The 21,901-nt window shown below is 40.9% G+C and overlaps 2 protein-coding genes across 3 annotated transcripts in view; one reads left to right on the forward strand and one right to left on the reverse strand.

The window, feature by feature from the left end:
* HIPK3 (homeodomain interacting protein kinase 3) overlaps positions 1 to 6,271 on the reverse strand; it is an 83,412-nt gene extending 77,141 nt beyond the window's left edge. Inside the window, exon 1 of the mRNA XM_015863468.3 lies at positions 6,158 to 6,271. The gene's annotated coding sequence lies outside the window, so the exon portion shown is untranslated. The remainder of the gene's footprint in view (positions 1 to 6,157) is intronic.
* A 544-nt stretch (positions 6,272 to 6,815) lies between these two features.
* The window catches only part of CSTF3 (cleavage stimulation factor subunit 3), a 35,235-nt gene continuing 20,149 nt past the window's right edge, over positions 6,816 to 21,901 (forward strand). For both annotated transcript variants that reach the window (XM_015863475.3, XM_085549915.1), the window contains exons 1-3: positions 6,816 to 6,962; positions 14,331 to 14,432; positions 14,562 to 14,657. In XM_015863475.3, coding sequence (XP_015718961.2) covers positions 6,933 to 6,962; positions 14,331 to 14,432; positions 14,562 to 14,657 — 228 coding nt within the window. In that variant the 5' untranslated portion in view covers positions 6,816 to 6,932. The remainder of the gene's footprint in view (positions 6,963 to 14,330; positions 14,433 to 14,561; positions 14,658 to 21,901) is intronic.

Raw genomic sequence — 21,901 nt, forward strand, 5'->3', positions numbered from 1 at the left:
AGAGATCAATAATTCATCACGCTAAGAATTTTCAAAGCAAACCTAAAAAGAAGGATAGCAAAAGGAAGGAATGGGGTTTATTATGAAAAACAGCAAGTAATTGTAACGCAGGTGTATTATAAGAATGAGTCATACAGGAAAGGAAGAAACAAAATGCCAAGGCAAGGATAAAGATACAGCTAAAAAAAACCAACAATACGTTGAGTTAGACAATATACCCAGAGCACTGAGCCTTTTAACTGCTCTAGCACAACCAGCCAAACCTGCTGTCTTTCAGCTTCTCTAAATATGATCGCATCCTTTGAAGAGCAAATAAGTTACTAGACACCATTATGTGTGCCATCCTTCCGCCTATCACATATGCACACAGTCATCAACCTACCCTACCTCCAAAACATTTGTCTTCATCACGTGAACCATAAAGAAAGCCATCCCATGCTTTTTTAACAGGGCTAATATACTCTACCATGATACCACATCATTATTGATCATCTCCACGCTGTTGCCATGCTCTCCATCACACCAGCACGCAGACAGAGCCACCTCACCCTGCATTCTGAGAGAAACAAAGCATTGCATCCCAAGCTATTCCTAACTTGCAACAGAAAGAAATCAAAGAATAACAGAATAACTTCTCTGTTTACTGGGGGATCATGAGATAAAGGAGGCCCTTTTGAGATTAATTTGTCTGTAATAATCAGGTCAGGAGTAGGTCTTTTTCTCACATACAAATGGATTCTGTTCCGTCTAATAACCAGGATGTTGCTTTTTAAGCATTCAGTGCTTCTGCTTGGGAGTTTCAGAAGCTGTTGTAGAGCACAAGTACACAGAAGAATCAGCAGCAGCTTCATGGGACTTTGTGACACAGACGGGTGGACCAAACTGGTTCTGTTCCAATAGACCAGAGACTCCTACACAGGGTATGTTAACACTTTGCAATGTGAGCATATATTGTAACAAGCACGTTTGGATGGAAGTATGCTTAACCCACAACAAGTCCAGAGATTTTTGTATATATGGAGCTTTGTGAGAGAGTCCCCTGGTACTTTTAGCATCCAAGCAATAGCCCAAAGGCTTGTTTCTATTGTTCTGTAACAGTGATCCCTAAATTGCTGCAGAACTGCTGGCAGTGCATTTGGAACTGGAAAAACTACAGTTGTTGCATTGAGCACTTCGGTTTTCAAGTTTGTTAGTGCTGACAATATAGCCAACACTGTCACATTCACCTGGATTAGGATGCATTCACCCTTCCAAGCTCTTAATTTTGAACAAAATACAAAGTAATTGATGACATGTACCAGAATCAGGGAGAAATTCTCCCCCCAGGAATTGTCCCCAGACAGTCTATGGAAAATTACTGCTTGGAACAAGAGCAGCAAATATGTAAATATGGCTTCTGTTGGACATTTCTTTTTCCACCTCATTGCCCTCAGTATGCTAACAAACAGCAATGACTTATCCTGGAGTACACACTCACACATTCATTATTTAAAAACCTTCAAAATAATATAAAGGAAAAAAGAGAAAAATGCACAAATGTAACACGAAATGAACTACAATATACGATTTGTTCCAAATACAATCAATATGTAATTAGAGCAGCAGAGAAGAGGCAATATTTCTCACACCGTTGACCAGATGGATATTTTTCCTATACTTACGTCGAGACATTTCCTTTAACTAAGATTTCATGCCACGTTAATTTAGAAAGAAAAAAAAATACAAACCAAGTTCTCTTCTAGCATGTGGTGGCTGAGCTGCAGGGTTGCTACGAGGTTCAGAAGCAGTGACTTCACTGCTAACTGCAAGGTTAGTTACTGAAGCAAATTAGAAAGCACTTCCTTCCCTTTGTGGACCTATTAATCTGCTAAAAAACAGCGCATGTTTAATACCTGAAATCACCTGTTTTACTAGAGAACACAGCTCTGTTTATACGAAGCTGGATTTCTAATGAAAAGAACCTTGGCACTGCCAGCTTACATTAAGTGCAAATTTCACTGTCTGCTTGTGTGATCCAATCACCATGGCACCCAAATGCTTTATAGATAACTATAAAAACATAAGCCTTAATTCAAAGAGCATGTGATCTGCCAAGGTAAATTTACACAGGGATGAACTCAAAGAGAGCTGTAATTCCAAGTGCAGCATGCAGGTCTAAACCCAGGCTGGGTAAGACCACCGATATTGAGGGAATTTGCACTGAAGTCAGAAAGGTTTGTTATTTCTTCAAAACAACCTTTGATAATCATGAGCTCTGATGGTAGCTACATTAAGAGACGTATCCTAAGGCAGGTACAACAGTCCAAGCAGGTTTGGAAGATGGACTGAGGCAAGGAGTGCTTTGTGGATCAGGTTGTCCAGCCTACAAACCAAATGTGGAGAGAGGCGGTGACTGCTCTGCTGGCACCTGGGGGTACCATAGGTAAGATATGCTAATCATCCCTGTCTAAAATAAGGAGATTAAACAACACAAGAATTTGGTTTTTCTTACACTTTCCCTACAATTCTGAGGGATTATGATGTATTTGGTTCACAAAATCAGTTTTCATTTTGTAATACGAGGAAACAAACTTAGAAGAAAGAGTGATTGATTCTTAATGCAAACCCTGGTTTCCTGGAGCTGAGCTTTCAAGTACAACATCAAATAGTACAGTCACATAGCAACCTCCCTGCCCTGAGTACAGGTGGACAGATCTGCCAGTTCCACCTTTCCTGTTTCTCTAGGATGCACAAACACAGCACTCAACTAAGGTACAATTTATGTCAGCAGGGTGAGCTTCTCGCTCTCAGGGTTTGTGCTTCAGAAAATGAGGGTTCTGACCAAAACAGCCTGAGATGGAAACCTGTGGTGTTCTGTGCTTACGTATTCAAACACATCATAGAATCATGCGATTGTTTGCATTGGAAGAGGCCCTTAATGGCCACCTGGCCCAACTCTCTGCAGTGAACAGGGACACCCACAGCTCCATGAGGTGCTCAGAGCCCTGTCCAGCCTGGCTCTGAATGAATGCCTCGAAGGACAGGGCATCCACCACCTCTCTGAGCAGCCTGCCAGCATCTCACCATCCTCATGGTAAAAATCTTCCTTACATCCAGTCTAAATCTCCCCTCCTTTACATTGAAATCATTTTCCCTCATCATGTCACAAGAGACCCAGCTAAAGAGACCGACCCCTTCCTTCTTACAGCCCCCCTTTAGCTGCAGAAAGGCCGCTCTCAGATCCCCCAGGAGCCTTCTCTTCTCCAGGTTGAACAGCCCCATTTATGACAATTAATAGCATATAATATCTCCAAAATATACTTTCACGCCCTCAACTTATTACAGCTGGGTTACTCAACTAAGAAGAAAGCACCTTAGTGCAGGTAATACAATGCTCAGACTGACCATGTTTACTTGCACTTAATCACTACCATCCCCAAGGCACTCCAGCATCACTTCTGGTGATCACAACTAACAATACACTTAGTCTCACTGATCCTATATCAGAAATAATTATTGAAGTCCACACTGTTTTTAAAAGGCCTTGCAACCAGCATAAACATACACCAGAAAACAGCTGTGGTTGAACATAGGTGAAAGCATGCGACACCAATTACAGGTAACAATGTTCTGCCCCACCTCACTTTGTTCTCCTCATTGTTTGTAAGATGACAACCACTATGCTAAACACCGGGACGTTCCCCCTTTGATTTATAATCACCTTTTGATGCCTGAGCTTCCCATTTTTATGCTATTCTTTGCAATAAGCCAACCCTAAAACCCTTTAAATGGATCCAAAATCTCTGCTGCCACCTACCGGCCCAGTGCGGGAACACGGCATTGCCCAACAGACCTACTCAGCTTGGAAAGCTGAAAAGCTGCTTACAAAAAATAAAGCAGGCAATATTGTGTTAAATAAATGATGGCCAATTCAAGCAAGCAAATTCACGTAGGGAAACTGGAATTCAATCTATCATTTTAACAACTTATTACACTATCTAAGTGCATTACTTCAACTACACAGTTTGCTGCAGCTGTTGTGTGCTACGCAGCCCAATCATTCACTAATCCATCCTGCTTTTCTGCTTATTAATAAATTCCTATGGTAAAAGACAATATTGAAGACATGAAAGAAGCTTCAGAGATTATTACTTAGGCAACAGATTCAATGCCACAGCTCCTACCAATCACGTACTGACACAAATGGCCTCATACACTGACATTCCTGATAGCTGAAAGGCCCTTATAGGTCCATTTTCAGCTGAGCACTGCTAGATTCTCATCACTGCCCATATCCCCATTGTTGCTTCCTTCTCTATTCAGTATAAACTCCAGCAGCACCAGAGCAGAGTGTAAGAGAAACCTAGCAAAGCTTCTTAGCTTGGGTTCTACTTCCTCATCTTTGCAGTTGCTACCAATCAGGACACACCTCACTCTAGAACAATAAATGTCAACAGGGAGCAAAACCAGTTTGACAGAAACATGACATTTATTCTTAATTACAGCCTACGGAAACAGATGTTTAGACTATCATTTTTAGTCCAGAGAATCCCCATGGTGTTGTCAGTTCTGAAAGCCAAGGGACAGATCACAGGCTCAACAGGAGCACTCGCCTCCTGCAGATTCTCAGTTGAGGCAACAACGGGGCCTGGCACCAACAAAACCAGCAAGTTTGGGTCTCTTATTTTCCAGGTGAACATGCCTTCAACCTACCCATGCTGAAATCCAACCTGTAGAATGGCTGATGGAACCTACAGCTGTTGGTGATACAATGATGGAGTAGCAAGGTCAATCCCCTCTGCACTCAGGTAGCTCGAGATGGAGCACCAATATACAACTTAATGGGGCAGTTGAAATCTAAGAGCTGTTAACATTCTCTCTACGTTTGAACAGTCACATCCATGATTAATCCTACTGAGCAGTGAAATCCACAACAGTTCACTCACAGCCTGCCATTCAGCTTCATGTCAATTACTGAATCAAGCATGAATCAGAAAGCATCATACGTATTAGCAATGCCATGCTGCTTTCATACAACGAACCATATGAAAATCAAAGCGCAGCAGTTTCGAGCAGGCAGCCCTATAATCACATCCTCACCACTCCAGTTACATTGGTTGGACTAGAAGCTCTGAGCTACCAGTCCACTCAAAGTGATGCAGCTCCAGAACAAATAGAAGGAACAGTCACTTTCTACAACAACATTTGAGTAATGCAGAAGGAATTAGCAACGAAGCAGTTGTGGTAAGCTTAACTAATGCATCCCCATTACTTGCTCCCACATCATTACCAGGAAAGCTCCAAATCAGCCTGTCAAATGACTTGACTACCATAACACAACTGCTCCACTCAAGGCAGGGGGGATGTGGGGAAGCACGGGAGTGAAACTCTCAATAACATCGTTCCTTTCCCTTCCTACTAATTCGTTCTAGGAGATGAGCAAGATGTCAGTGGTGAAGTCATCAATCAAAAAGCACCTCAATCATTTGACTGAACAAAGCAGTCCCTCAAAAGAAATCCAACCAAACAAAAAGCAGATAAATAGAAATATATGTAGCTTAAAAAATTATATATACAAAGACGTAGATCAAAATTTCACCAAGGCCACTGAGTCAGTTGACATCCTGCATGTCTATGAATAACGTTAATGAGCAGTTTCACCAGCATTGCTCTAAGTAATCCCTTACAAGGAACTGGTTCCAAGACAGGAAGTGGGACAATATGACACAGTTGAATCAGAAATGCAGAATTTTTTTGGATGAAATCATATTCGTATCTCAAACACTTTTAAAATGGAAACTTGTGGAATGGAAGAGCCAATGCAAAACAAGTCAGCCTGGTATCACAGACATAATTCTCTAAGAAACCTGAGAACATTGCTCATGTATCAAACCAGATCAATAAATGTACTCTCATTTCACCTCTGGTAAGCAAAATAATAACTATGCAAAACAGAACAAAAAGTATTAGAGTGGTGAAATAAATGCTTACCATTCCCTCTGCATACTTTTACTTTAGGCCACGCTTAAGGAAAGGTAATGACTGTTTTTCTTACTGCCTTTTTCCACATGACTGCAGTTTAACAAGGGGACTTTTGGAAGACGAAGCAAAGGAACACAGTTATTCCAAGTATTTCTACATAAATATGACCATACGATACAAGTTTAAGAACACTTACGTTGCTGTTGTGAAGGCAGCTATGTCAGCTTTCACCTCAGTTATGTGCCAAGTCTCCTTCAGTGGGTGTTTCCTACAGCAGCCGGTGTCTCAGCAACTGCCGTTTCACAGCCCTTCTCTGACGGACAGACTGGTGGTTACTTTGTAAATAGGAATTAAGTCGCTTTAGGGGGAGCTGCCTCTTGTGTCCTTGAGGTGTTTTCAAATGATGTACTCTCACCCTGTCCCTTAAACTCTCCTCCTCAGTTAACGAGAGCTCTGGTGAGATAGCAGGGATCGCCCTGTCGTTAGCAGACATTGCTGGAACTACCTCACCGAGGGCAAGGTGACAGCTGGCCAAACAGGTAACAGTTCACACGGCAACACTTCGCTAATGGAACAACACAGCACGAAACCCCGAGCTATTGGCCTCCCAACAATGCCAGCTGCTGCCAATATCCATCAGGGTTGGGACAACGCGTGCTCTGCCACAGCTGCAGGGCCCAACCAGGCCACTCTTGACGCGCTTCCACTCAATATGACGTACTTCCGCTCAATGTGGCGTACTTCCGCTCAATGTGACGTACTTCCGCTCGATGTGACGCACTTCCTCTCCGCGCTCTGTCTCCCCGCCCATTCCCGTCGTGCCCCGCGCAGGCCGTGCCGGAGGTTGGCGCTGCCATTTTGTCGGTGGCTGTAGCGCTGCGGGCTGTGGCGGTTGGCGCGGCCGAGGAGCTGCCCGCAGCGGCGGCTCGGGACGCTTTTTAAAGGGGTTTTGTTCTCTGATTTAATCCGCCATGTCCGCCGAGGGAGGGACCGGCGAGCAGGTGAGCAGCAGCACAGGAATCTTCAGGAGACGCGGGGCCGGGTGCGGGGTGCGGGGCGTCCATGGGGCTGGGCCCGTTCCTCAGGCGCTCCCTGGGCACGGCCACGGGGCTGCTCCCGGCTGCCCCTCCATAAGGCCGCCATGGAGCGGGGCCGTTCGGCTGCCGAGCCCATGGGGGAAGGGCTGCGGGGCGGCTGCCCGGCATTCCCGCCCTGCCTCGGGGTGAGGCCCTGGCTCTCTTTCTCTCCCCATCTCGTTTAACGTGTGGTTGTGGGCTTCTTTATTAGCGATACCGTTCTCCTCTACAAGCATTTGAACGTCTTCGAGTTAGAATCTATAGAAGTGTTTACGTAATAAAGGAACCTTTTTTTGTGTGGGGTGGGGTGGTGTTCTCTCTGAGGGGGGAGTAATTCCTCACTTGGGTTTGGCTTCGGCTTCTTAATACACTAAAACACACACGTTCTTTCCCTCGATGCAGGCAGCATTCTATGTCAGATATTAAACTATGTTGTTACTATGAAATATTCCCTGCTTACAGATAGATCTTTTAGCTGTAATTCCCATTAGTTGGGGCAATGGGATACACGTGGAGGTTCCCAGCTGAGGGAGAAGTGGTGACCATGCTGTGAAGCGCCCACATAGCCCACTAAAATGCTTAAATTTTAGCTGCTGACTTAATACTCGCTTCGTTAGAAGGTCTTTTAGGATAAAGACTATTAAATAGGTTTGTGTGGGGGCCTGCGTGGCAGAAGGGTGGTGTGTAAATTCTTTGTGAGATCCGGCTCTCCTGGAGGGAAGCATTCAGAATGTAATATAGTCATTTTCTTATTAGAAAACTATGCTTTAAATTACTGTCCTGTATGCTCAGGGCTGCTCAGATCAATAAATACATTCAGGTGCCAGGTCCTTCAGATAGGTTTACTTCAGCACAGGAAGAATAAGTTACAATAAGATGATCCTGATGTGTAATAAATCTCACATTTAAGCTCCCCGCTGCAGTGAGTAGTCTTGTTTGTTTGTTCAGTTGACACTGACAGATAATTGTGTAATTAAAACTCAATTAAAGCACTATGCTCCTTTCTGGAACATGTAATATGTTACTTTTTTTGCTTAAAAAGCAAGTCAGCGCTGCCTTAAGGCTTTACTTTCTTTTGTGAGGAAAGACTTCTTATGCTGAAGATGGACTGCGTGTACTGAAGTGAGAGGTGTTCTGGAAGGTATTTTGAAGCGTAGTAATGTGGGGCCATGTCATAGAGGGCCTTAGCATTCAAAAAATGGCTAATTATTATGGCACATATAGGGCATGAAGTTTAATAGCTTGTATTGAAGTACATAAATGAAGCTTTTGTGGGTTCAGCTGAATCTTGGTTTCTATACCATGCTCATAATGAAGGCCTCTGTATTCTGTTCTCCTGGAGGATCCCAGACCTTGTTCCAGTCAGCTCCTTCCATCAGTTTATTTCAGTTTCATGACGTTGTCCTCTGCAATATTATTATTCTCACCCTGGCAGATCTGAGTTTCTTATTCCCAGTGTTAAAATAAGGTTATCATTTTGTATTGATGTTTAGAGCAGTGGTACCGTGGAGGCTCCCCATTGCAGGTTAACAACCATCTGGTTGTGATTTAGGGCAGTAAATGTTGATCTAACTGTGGTCTTTACACAGTGCTTCTGTTGGGAAAGGAACAACAGGGGGCTGAGAGTGGGGCAGCTGTGCCTTGCCCTCTTAACCCACATTGCAGCTGGTAGATATCACAACCTAGTGCTGTCTGGAGGTCTCTCTGACCTTGCATACACAACATTCTTATGGCTTGAAATGGAACCTTTATGTGAGAAGCTGAAATTAGGCAGAGGTTGGTGTGCATCTGGCATTCTGTAGGGCTTTCTTTATTGCATCTCTGACCAGGTTCTGGGTTTTTTGAGTGCTGTTATTATTGGCAGTCATATATCAGTTTAAGGGGTGACTATACATTAACCTTAGAATCATAGAATTGCCCAGGTTGGGAAAGACCTTAAAGATCATGGAGTCCAACCACAACTTAACCACACTACCCTAGCTAACAACCCACTGCTAAATCACATCCCTGAGCAACCTTCATCTGTATTGTGCACTGGTTGTGCACGTTAGTATATGATGAAGTTAAATAACTGTTAGTGCTCTCACTGACACAGGCATGTCTGCATCTTGCTTTCCAGGCCTTAGGTTTGGAGAGCATTTCCAAAAGGGGCCAAGTGAGACATATTGCCGTGCTGTCTCTTACGAGCACCAAATTATGGCTGTGCAGGAAGGAAGAACAGAGCAGAGTGTTGGGTGTAGATATTGTAAGGTTAAAGGCCCTTCTGGAGTTTCAGAGGTGTGGTGCAGCTGAAACATGTTTTCACTGCCTTCAGGCTGAACTAAGGCACTGTTAAGCAACATGTAAGCTGTGTAATGGAGGCTGTCTGCTTGCATTGCTAGTCTGGAAGAGAAGGGAAGGAGGGTGTGGGATAGGGAATATGGTGCAGCCACCACCATTGTGTGAACTACCTTTGGAGTCAGACTAGTTTCCATTTTAGCACCGTTTGTCGTGTTGGACCCAAAGTAATTTCTGCAGAAACAGATGGGGTTAGTTGTCAGGTCTTAAAATCTCTTCGGTCTCTGTTAAACTCCTGGTGAGGTCTACAAGGTGTTTATCCAGACACAATTGGTCTCCAATTGTGTTTCCAGAGCACCAAACATCTATATCCTAGAAATTCACATTCTATAGACTGAGAGGCTGTTACTGTTTGCCATAAAATTCCCTCCTTTTATTTGACAAGCTGTTTTCAGTCTCTTCATCTGTCAGGGTTGAAAAGAGTATGTTAGCTATGAGAAACTAAGTGTTTCTATGTTTGTCTGGGCCATCATGTATCTGATTTCATTTTGCATTTTCATTTCTAAGGCCTGAAAGAAGCAGTAAAGGTTTCCTGTAACTGCAAGATGCCTCAGTCTGTGATGCAGGTTATTGTGTATAAGCCTGCTCCAACTGTGGAAAAGAAATGGCAGCGTTGGCTCTGTGTCTGTAGGAAAGACCTGTAAAGCAGCATCAAGTGCTGCTCAGCTTTATTCCTGGTGTTTTCTGGCCTTTTCTACTCGTCTCTCATTACACTTCATGTCTGGTACAGTGCGCTATATGAGGTCTTCAAATCAAAGCACAGTAATAAGTGCTAAGATAGTTAATTATTTTATCAAGGTGTATCATTGGTGAGCACGATACTGAAGGCAAAAGGTTATTATTATATATTATATATATATTATATATATGTAGGTTATATATATATATATATATATATAGGTTATTATATATTATATATATATGGGGTGGGTTGGACATTACAAGAGAGGCCATTTGGGAAAAAAATCAGACCCCTGTATGAGCATGTTATTTTATATAATACGTAACTGGGGTTACTGTTACTGTAGGGACTGCTTGTAAATAGAACATAAGGATGGATGGAGGGAGACTTTGGACTCGGTTATGCAGATGTTTTCAGATATATAAAGAAGAAATGAAAGTGAAAAATAAATGCTGACGTCTGGGAAATAGTTTCAGGAAGGAAAGAACAGTAGTTCTTATTCTAAAGCTCTGATTAGTACAGAGATATAAAACAGCCTGGGTTATGTTTGTGGGGGCTTACATGTACAGGTATTCGTTTAATAATTATGGGAGTAATTTACTGAGTTACGTTTGCTATTAGTGACCCACCGTTAAAGGGCAAAAACTCTTCTAAAATTGCATTCACAGTGGAATTAAATAGAATTAAAAAGAAGAAAAACCAGATTTAAGTCTTGTCTATGAGTAATATCCTCCTTTCTGCTGTCACTGCTGTTTGTTGAACTAAGGATAAGCAGTGCAGTTTCTGCACTTGCAGAAGGTGATTGGCACATAGTGTGATTCTAGAGCAGAGAATAAGAGTCCAGCTGGGGACTTATTCTGTGCTGAGTGGCTGTCAGTGGTGTAACTGCAGGTACTGAAGTACTGGATGTGTAAGGGAAGATAATTACAAACTTGCTCTGTATACATATAACTGCAGCTAAACTTTGAGGAACCAACTTGGGCTATCAAACTGTAAAGTAACCCAACAGAAAAAGCAGCAATGCTTGCTAAGTTGTGTGTTAATGCATTTGAAGTTGGATTCATTGGCTGTGTTACAGGCTGAGCTGTGCTCAACTGCAGCAAATAGTCAAAACCTCCAACATTGAACACTGAACTCCTTCCAGATATTAATCCTGATTAATTAATCCTATTAATTGACTGATACAGCTGTGTTGCAGCTGCTTTCTTTTTGTGCGCAGCAGCCTGTATGTCTCGTTTGTAGGAGATCCCATTGCACAATAAGTTGCAGTCTTTCAGCATCTTAAACAAAACACTTCACAGGTGAAACAGCTGTTGAAAGAGATCTTCCTTTTGCTGCAGAAATCCCCCCTTGTGGAAGCAGGATGCTTTAAACAATTGGACGCATTATGTTGTGTGAAGGTTTGAAAGAGGTGTTTGTATATTGTGCAATGTGCTTTGGAGTCATGGGTTCATTCTTAGAGGCCGGGGGAAAGTCTGAACTGTTACCTTTAGTAGTAAGGTATGAACTGAAGTTCTCATTGAAGGAGTTGAGAAAGAGATTGGAGTAAATGTTAGAAGTTCATTCTGTTTCTTGTGTTCTTATTCCCTCTGACTTGAACATGACATTTATGAATTCAGAGGTGGCTTTTCTGCAGTTAACTGATTTTGCTGGTCTTGATATCTTTGAAACTAAGAATCCGTGGCCATTTAGTTGTGTACAGTAAAAGCCATGAGTCAGACTAGGTGTTGTGAATACAAACACTTACAAACTGTGAGTGCTAAAATAATTCAGTGACCTTCAGAGGATTGTTTGTGAGATAGGAGACCAATCACATGGGATGTTTGCTGCACGTATTTATCAAGGGGGGGTTAGGGGGGTGGTGGTAGGATGGTAGGATTTAAGTTAGAACTCAAGTCTCGTAATTTCCTGCTTTCCTAACTGTGTGTGTGTGCTGATTGAACTCACTGAACAGACTTGTTTTAGAGTGAGGCAACTCTGTGTTGTAACCAGAGGAAGGAACCAAAAGTGCTTATGTAGGGGCAGGATGGTGACAGTGAGCAGCACCCTGTGATTTAGGTGTTTATGCTGTTGGATGGTGACTGTTGTGCAAATAGTGAGCTTCCAAGTACATGATGAAAGTGACAGGCTCCTAAACTGATTAACAGCAACTCTAAGCACCGTGTTAATGTTTAGGTTGAAGGTTTCAGCTCCCTTCACTGTTTGCCTTACAGGCAGTATCAGTCCTCATAGATTTGATGTGTCACTGAACACATGCATTTACTAGCATGCCCTGGCAATGTAGTCCAGCCTGAAAAGCCTAAGCACTGATTTCTCCAATGTCTTAGGAGTGATTATGTGTGAATTACAGGATCACAGAATGGCCTGGATTGGTAGGGACCTCAAGGAACGTGAAACTCCAGCCCCCTCTGCCACAGGCAAGACCACCAATCTCCCCAGTTAATACTGGACCAGGCAGCCCAGGGCCCCATCCAGCCTGACCTTGAACACCTCCAGGGATGGGGCCCTAGGCTTGAACAGCCTCTCTGGGCAGCTTCCAGCACCTCACCACTCATAGTAAAGAACTTCCCCCTGACATCCAACCTAAATCTTCCCTCCTTCAACATAAGACCATTTCCCCTTTTCCTGCTATTATCTACCCTTGTAAAGAGTTGACTCGCCTCCTGTTTGTAGGTTCCCTTGAGGTATTGGAAGGCTGCAATGAGGTCACTCTACAGCCTTCTTTGCTACAGGCTGAACAAGCCCAGCTCTTTCAGCCTGTCTTCATAGGGGAGATGATCTTGTTTCGATTGAGATATAAGCAGAGCACTGGTTTCTCTGCAGCGCACTTTGCCCCTCTGAAACACGGATGGGTCTGATAAAGTATCAGTGTTTTATAATCTACAGGGAGGACTGGCTGCCCTTGAGAGGGTGGGTGTTTTCTTACTTGAGACGTTAGATGTGAGCAATACAAAACAGTCCAGCTCAAAACCCCAATTGTATTTCATCTGTCAGTTCTGCAGCGCTCCTGTATTTTTCCTTTGGTTTGTTTTAAAAGCTGCCTGATAACTGTATGTGCTGATCTCAAGTGAATAGTTACAGATTTAGGTAGTCAGTCTTTGTTTGTCAACCAAGTCTGAAGGTTTTCTTACATTTCTTACATGAATTAGGTGTCCTGTTTCAAACAAACAAAACTAATGTAGGACTATGCATTGTGTCTGTAGCTATTTTTGCACTGGCTTCACTTATTTTGGCCTTTTTGATATTATTGCCTTACATTTGCTGCTTGACTTGCAGGAAGCTCGAGTGTTTCACTGTGCTGTCAGCTGAGTGTGTGTCACACGGACGGATTTACTGTAGTACAGCTGAACTGCTACTATGAAGCAGCTGAAATGACTACAATGCTTTTTTTCCTACTCTTTTTGATTTAAAAGTCACTACAGAACACGACCCTGTGTTTCAAAAGATACTTCAGTTGTTAATGGAGCCTGTTTCTGTTTGCTCGTTTTGTTAGCAGCAACCTGAAAACTGGGGGCTTCAAGAGAAGCTGAATTGAGAATAGTAATGGCCTTCGTGTACAGACTCCTTCTTTAGTTAAGCGTACAGTGAAACCTATGATAGAGAAGAGTGTCAGTTGTCCTGCATGCCACCTTTTTAATTGTCACAGCTATATATTGATCTAGATCCAGCATTTCTATATTAAGAATTGATTTATACGAAATCAATCTTAAAACTGACTTTGTTTCAATTATTCTGTACAGCAATCAATCACCCTCTCACATACAATTCAGAATGGTGCATCGCAACTGTAAATATGGAATTGTACATTTTTTCAAGAAGGGCCTTATAGTAATGCAATAAATGCTTCCTATTAGTATAGTAATACAATAAATGCTTCCTATTAGTACTCCTTAGGACAAACAAATTATGTGATTTGGGACTGCTAATGCCTACTTGAAAATGAGTCAGGTTCAGAAAGTAAATAGCTTTTCTGGGGTGCAGATTAAAATGTTATTATTTCCTATTTTATGCAAAATTCATGCAACTTATGCTTGTAACAACCATGCATGTAAAGCTTACGTGAATGGGATCATCATGGGTAATTTATTTTCATTTAACTATTAAATCTAGCAAAAGTGTGTTATCTTACTGATGCGACCTGCTTTTACAGCACAGATCCTGCTATCTGGAACATTACGCTGTGTGAATGCTGTCATTAGCTTGATCTTGTAGCTGGGATTGTATTTGAGAAACTCTCCCTGTGATCTCTTATGTCTTCTCTTTAATTTTTCTAGGCTGCTGAATATGTACCAGAAAAAGTGAAGAAAGCTGAAAAGAAACTAGAAGAGAATCCATATGACCTTGACGCTTGGAGCATTCTCATTCGAGAGGCACAGGTTTAGTGACATAGGATTACATTTCCTTATCTATGGTCCACTCACACTATTTGGTTCTGGAGTAAAATCAGCATATTCATTTACATAAGTAATAATATTGTAAATGCTGTTTTGATTTTCAATTTTTAGAATCAACCTATAGACAAAGCACGGAAGACCTATGAACGCCTTGTTGCCCAGTTCCCCAGTTCTGGCAGATTCTGGAAACTGTACATTGAAGCAGAGGTTAATATTTTAACATTCTTTCTTATAGAACATTTAGTGGGGATTTAAGTTTACACTCTCATATGCATAAATAAGGACAGGCACATAAAACCTAGGGGAAGGTGGGGTTTTAAGTATACCTTGCATTTATTTTGTAAAATAGGTACAAAGGAGTAATTAAAATGAATTCTAAAGTATTTGGGTCTTTTCTGAGTTGATGATTGTTGCATTATGGAATTGCAACAACATTAAAACAGTTTCAATGGTATTGGAGTGCTTTAGCCTTTTCTTTACTTGTCGTGTCAATTTATTGCCTCCCGTGTCATTTATTTAGAGGACTTTTTTTTATTCATACGTACAAACTTATTTGAATGGCTTTCTGTGGATGCTTGGATCTTTTAACATCTTTTCTTCCATAGAGAACTGACTATTTCTATGAGTCATGTGTTCAGGGAGGGTGTGGGATGGATGCTGAGTTCTGGAATGGATGGGAAAATGTGTTAGTACAACTCATGAGCTTCTAGAGACCCCAGCAAAGTTGGGATTATTTACTTATGTAAAACAGCAGCATTTGTGTTCCCTCTGAGTGCACTGAGCGTGTGAACAGAGCCATGTGCTGCAAAATCCACTCTAATGTGGCTATTTTTTTTAGTTTCCTGTAACTGATATATATATATAGTTTTTATTTTTTACCAATACACATACTTTTTATGGGCATCTTTTAGCTGCACATTTCTCTTGTGTCAAGTCTTCTACCTGCTACACTGTAGTGGTGGGATCCTGGGTTTCATAGATTAAAAACTGAGGTATTTATTCTGTTTCACATGAAGATTGGTAATCGGCGATGAGTGGCAAAACTGCATGGTATAGGTGTCCTGTCTTATTTCCCATTAAATTACATATCCGAGTGTATCCTGGCAGTACATTTTTGAAGCTTCTGAAATCAAATTGGGGTTATGGGAATGTAACAAAGTTGTACGTTACAGTTTATAGCCAGATGTAGTAGTGCAACCTAAATGATGGATGTACCTAATGAAATACCCTTGAACTTGCACTATTTTGTTTCTAGTCGTCTGTGCTTAGCGGGGTGTCGGTGACTGGACATATTTGAGAGATTGTGAATGCACTAACACATCCAGATGTGGATTTCTCCTTTTAGGGCCCTACATCTTTATCTGTTAGCCTCTTGTACCCTGCATAATTTGCTACGGAGTTTAGCCTTTAGAATCTTAACTTAGTTTGAGGATTACATGAAACTTTACCAGATTTCTGTGGGATTTAAGACTAAGAGGTGAATAAGACCACCTCAGAAAGTCCGTGCTACATTGTAAATCTGTCATCAGAAAGTACTGTTACCAGTGTGAGGTTTCTTGTCTGAGTCATTGTCTTGAACCACAATCTGAGACTGAAGGGCAGACATTACCATTAGTCATTCTAACTAATTTATAATCAGTACTGTGTTCAGATACAAATGGTGACAAGGCTTAAGCGTTCCAGGATATAATTCTTAAGTGCTTCTTCAAGGAATGAAGATAAGCTTCTATCCAGCTCATGTGTTAACCGCATAAAACAAGGTAAACTTGAGCAAGAGGCAGTTGGCATTAAGATCACTGCCTCATGCTTGTGTGCATGTGTATCTGTCTACAACTACACTCAAAATACAAGAAAAATAGAATATATTATTCTGTTACAAAGGAAAAAGAAATGGATAAAAGTGACCGGCGGAGTTTTGGTAAAGGTTGCACTTGGAAAGGGCTCAATCTGAAAGAAATGGAAGGAGTTACTGTTCAGAAACTTAACTAATGAGGAGATTTTTGTTGAACTCCAATTAAAACTTCAGTTTTCAACTGTAGTGGTTCTAGTAGCTTCTCTCAGAACTCAGTTACTGATGTAACTGATAAGCAACATGCTTATAGCTGCCTTTCTCCGTATATCCAACCATTTATAGCTTTAAGATGAAATAACTTCCTATTTCCAAATTCTTCTCTTCAAGGGGGAGGGGAATCCCATAATTGTGCACTGTTTTCAGCGTTAAAGCTGTGTATGTCCAGTACTGTTGAAGTAAATATAGAACAATGTATTTTCTCAAGCATTCTTTTAATGGTGTGAATGTAAATTAAACTTTGTAAGTTCGCTGGAGATAGCTGGAGAAATTATCTTGATGCTTTAATTGCAGCTTTAAAATATACAGGGAGTGTTCTTCCCCAGAGCTGTATTTCCTTGGGAATCTTAGTGTTCTGCTGTCAAGTTTCCCTTGAATACGTCTCTTTGCAGCCTTGAGCTGGGAAAGTTGGCTTGTGGTACATCTTTGTTTAGCATTGCTTTTGATTGGCTTTTACTGTCGTGGCTATTTAAATCTGGAAATCGCTAAATCTTCAGTTATCTGTGAGCTACATCTTTCCTGGTGTCAAAACAAACATATCGCTTTCCTCTTGAACATGATAACTTAGTTCCTCTTTGCGTCACAGAGAAAAGGAGAGAGGAAAGTGGGAGCTGTTTCCCAGCGTGTTGTCTTTAACTGGAGAGTTTTGTCCACCGAACTACCTAAGCCTGAGATAAATACCATTACATAGTGATGTTCTATTACTGGGTGCTGGGTGAAGGTTATGATTGTGGCCTTGTGGGGAAAAAAAAATGGAGCCCTTTAGCATATTTTCTCTACAAAATTTTTAGAAATCTCTAAATTTCCCTTTGCCTGTCTTGAGGAATGTGATCTTTTTAGTTGCTCCCAACCCTTTGGGTAGAAATTGCTGTTTGTAAGCCACGTGAACAAAACCTTGTCTTGCATATGCTGGTTTATTATGTGATACTAAACTTCTAAGTGCAGACCTTACTGCTGTGGTTACTTCTTTTTATGACAGTGTTTGTTACTTGCTGTCTTCTTTCTTTTTCCATGTGGCTTGGTTTCCTAGTGAAACGGGTTGTAAAGCAGTACTCAGCACTTAGTATATCATCTGAATTATTGCCATCGATGTACACAGACCTTGCTGAAGTAACTGAATACTTTGTGTTTCCATTTGATATGGCAAGCTCTGACTTAAGTACTCTGTTCTCTCTTATGTCTGTTTGGCAGACAGTCAGACTTGGAGATGAACTGGGGAAGGTGTGCTTTGACAGTTTGCTCATAGAAGCTATGATATTATCAGTTCAAGTTGGTCAAAAAGAAATTTTGGTTCTGAGACTATTTCTTATCACTTCTGTGTCCTGCATCTGCTTATTTAAATATCAGAAATAGGAGAGCTGGATAAAAAGTCTGCCAGGCCACAGTGTTTAGAGGTCATAGCCTGTAACACTTGTGAGAATAGTTTGTTTTAGTGGATTAAACCAAGTAGTCTATTTTTATTCACTTTGGCAAGTAAAAGTAGTTAGCCTGCTACTGTACTTAGTATCTCCTACAATGGAGGAATTAGAGCAGTGATGTTACTCTTGATACTCAGGCTGTTTTCTCTAGTTGCTCAAAGCACATTTTTCTCTTGATACCTTTTCCATAAAAACCTAATTACAGAAAACTTGAATCAATTCACATCTCAGTGCCTCTTTCACGGTTTTAACAAGGGTCACATAAGTCTCCCATATGTGCTGTAATGTTAAACTTATAGCTCCCATGATCTGGATGCTAGCCTGCTCTGCTGATTTGCTCTGACTTCCTGGGTAAGTTATTTAACCGGTTTTACCATGATTAAAACAGCAATACCTACCTACCTCACAGGGTTGTTGTGAGGCTTATTTTACACGATTAAAGTGCTTTTGGCATCTGGCTAAAAGGTGCTGCACAAATGTAAATAATAACAATAAATTCTGTTATAAATACACCCTATGATTCTGTAGGCCCAGCTGTCTATTGCTGTTTCTTCTGTCTCTTTGACTGTTTGACCCATCTTTTAGATGCAGAAAGATCTGATAATGCCTTTCGCTTTCACTTCACTGGTGCTGTAGGTATTTCAGTAGTTTCTCAACAAGCATTTGACACTTGTCTTTTTTACCTCGAGTTTTCCTTGTGAAATCACAGATCTTTTCAAAGCACACTTATTAAACCATGTTCACATACTTGCAATGCTTTCTATGAATTTTTAGTTCCTGTCAGGTTACGGGGAAACTTTAATCTGTAATTGTCCTGAATGCTTCAGACCACAGACCACACTTTCTTACCTTTTCTGTTGTTGAACATACCTTATGATATCTTGGTCACTTTGAACTGTTGTTAGTAGATGTCGAAAGGTTGCTATAATTAAAGATTTAAAAAATCAGAAGCACAAAACAGTTCTGACAAATATCCCCCACCCCCAACTAGAACCAATAAATACAACGCTAGTAGCATGCATGTCAAGTGTTTGGCTGTTGATATGTACTTTTTGTTCTGCACTTTTTTTTTTTCTTCCAAATAAGACTCCTGTGTTACTGCATGTTCTAAAGAAATGAAACTAGATTTATTTGTTCAGATAACTTCTATCTGATATGAACACTTGGAATTTTAGATGAGTAAGAAAACAAGATGCTGTATGATGGTTCAGACGGTGGGACCAAGGCTTAGGGTTGATTTGTTTTGCATTTCATCATATGCAATACATCAGTATCTTTAATTCGTGTAATTCGCACTGGTGTGGATACTAGTCAGAATGTATCATTTAACGTACTTGTATATGAAAAATGTAAATAAAACCATTTAGAAAAATGATTGTTTTCGTTTAAAATGTTTGTGTTTCTTCAAAGCTTTTTCTTCCCCCGTTTTGCTTTAATTTGTTTCCAAGTTCAGAAAAAAATGTTGTTACTTATGCGTATCAATATACTTCTCCTTGGGGATAAATGGGAACTGACCTCTGTCAGGATGAAGTTGGAGCGATCAGAAGTCAAAGTAAAATAGATTTCTTGGCTGAGGTTTTTTAGTGGTACTTGAAATTGAAAGGATTGTATATATCCCTAGCCAATCTTAGTGAACTTCTTAATGGAAGATATACGCATTATAAGCCGTGCCACCCCCTTCCAGCTCTCTGCCTCCACTATTTTACTACGTTTCTTATCGTAAACTTCCAATTCTGAGGAACTGTTGTACAGGTGCTCTGTGCAAACATCCATATTGCACGTTCTTGACTACTTCAGTCTGAGACTTTTTTACAACTGTATTTATGATCTTTTCTTATCCGTGTGTGGACTTGTTCCATTCCTGTTAATAAATGTTGTTCTGTCTGTGTGATTATTGTAGACTCGTACTAGAAATCACATGCAGCTTCTTTTCTGTCTTTTCTATTCAAAATGTAATTACAGGCATGTATACCTTGCTTAGTTGCCGTGGTCCTACAAGTTATGTAAGTAATGTCAAAGCTACACACATAGCTGATATCTGTAGTTTCAGATGACATGTGGTCCAGTAGTAGGGAGTTTTTTATTTACAATATTTCTGTATTTGAACACGAAAATAACATAATGGGGGAAGTGTTAGGAGTTTTAATATCTGAAGAGGGAGAGATACCTGATGAAGAGATGACTATGAACCCTCTGCTATACGTAGTGTGTTGCCGTTCTCACGTGAATAAACATGGACTGCTTCCTGTTCTGTCGTATTCTTTCAAGTTGGGGTGATGGAAACATCTTTATCAGCAATACTAGTTGTATAAAAACACTTTTTCACAACACTTTTGAAATCTCACTTTTAAATGCAATGAAGACAGTGAAAACTTTTCTTATTGTGTGCCTTCTTTCTTTTTGAGGTCGTGCTTATTCTTCCACTCATGTTTTTGGGCTGCGGGGGCAGTGTGCATGTCAGGTCAGGCACAAACATTGGCTGTTTTCTTATGTCAATCCAAAAGAACCTACAGTAAATACGGAGCTTTCCTATGGACCGTGTTAGCTACAGATGGGTTATTTTCATCTTAATTGATGAAGGAAGCGTCATTTGAAGTAGTCTATCGTAATTCTGCTTTCCTTCCTACAGCTCTTCCAGCAGTCAGCTGGCTGAGTTACCTGTTGGTCTGTCTTTGGATTTTGAGAAGCCCAATGGCTGTGAGAACACTCTCTGTTAAACCTTATCTCATAATGGTGTGGCCTAAGATAGTGCTTGTCTTTTATTTGTTTCAGAATGTCTTTGCAGGCTGTGAAAAGGCTTTGAGTCACTGCCGCAATGAAATGTAGTGGCTTCTCATAACTGTCAACTTCTGTGAAGGCAAGTCATTAATTGCCACGTTCCTGTGTGCTCGTAGTACATGTTCTTGGAGCGTGCGTTGTTTTTTCTCCTTAAGCTCTTGAAGTGATTAGAATCTGATTCACATTGAGGTTTAATTGTCATTTTGTAATAACAGATGTTATTACAATGGGAATGTTTGCAGAGATCATTGGAACTGTGCTGTTGGAAATATCTCAGTCTGAGGGTGGGCGTTTTGAGTAGAAAGATGTTCTTATTTAGTTTGTGGACAGTTCTTAATAATACTGATAGATCAGTCTTAGTGCATTTAGATACGAGACTGACCAAAAGGGCCCACTTCTAACCCAAAGTGTGAGCACTGTACTGGGCTTTAGGTCCGTTCTCTTGGAAGTACACTGCAGTAAGTCCTCTGACCCACATGCTAATACTAGTTTTCACACGTTCTGGTGAGTACGTTACTGCTCACAGAATAAGAAATGGGCTGTAGTAGATCCCATAACCAAAGGCTTTGCAGCCAGGCTGAAAACCTTCACAGCTGAAACATGCTCAGCTTTCACCAAAGGGAGGAAAGCTAGAGTTGATGGGGGATTGTGCTGATTTTATTTAAGCTTTCACCCTTGCTGTGCTTCAGCATGGTAGTTATGGAGCTTATGGGTATATCTAATTTGTATAGGCTTTAACATGATGAATTAATTCAAACTTTCCTCTGAATCAGCTGATTTTAGAAGTTCAGTTGTGTGGTGATGGATCAGCCATCTTACCTTGTTTGGTTTTTATAATATGACTTCATAAGATTTAGTAATGGGGACAGTTTGCTCTCTTCATATCCCCTATGGTTTGCATTAGCTTGTGAAACAGAAAACAAGAAATAAGCGTGAAACCAGAAAGGAACTGGTACATGCTTTAAAGTCTGTTGATCTGTTACTTAAAAATAAAAAGTTGAATATACTTAGAATTTCAGAAGTCTGTATGTTTATATGTTATGCAACTCCAGACATGGAGTGTGACCACATGACTTGGTGCGCTATGGAAATGAGTGGGAAAAATTGAGCTGCTTTTTCTGCTTTACTTTTTTGGTCTTGAAATTGCAGCTGAGCGTTATCCTTCCTCTTTCTCTCCCTGTTTATCA

The sequence above is a fragment of the Coturnix japonica genome, chromosome 5 (genome assembly GCF_054131305.1).
Source record: "Coturnix japonica strain WE chromosome 5, WE-NBRP24, whole genome shotgun sequence".
Taxonomy (NCBI): Eukaryota; Metazoa; Chordata; class Aves; order Galliformes; family Phasianidae; genus Coturnix; species Coturnix japonica.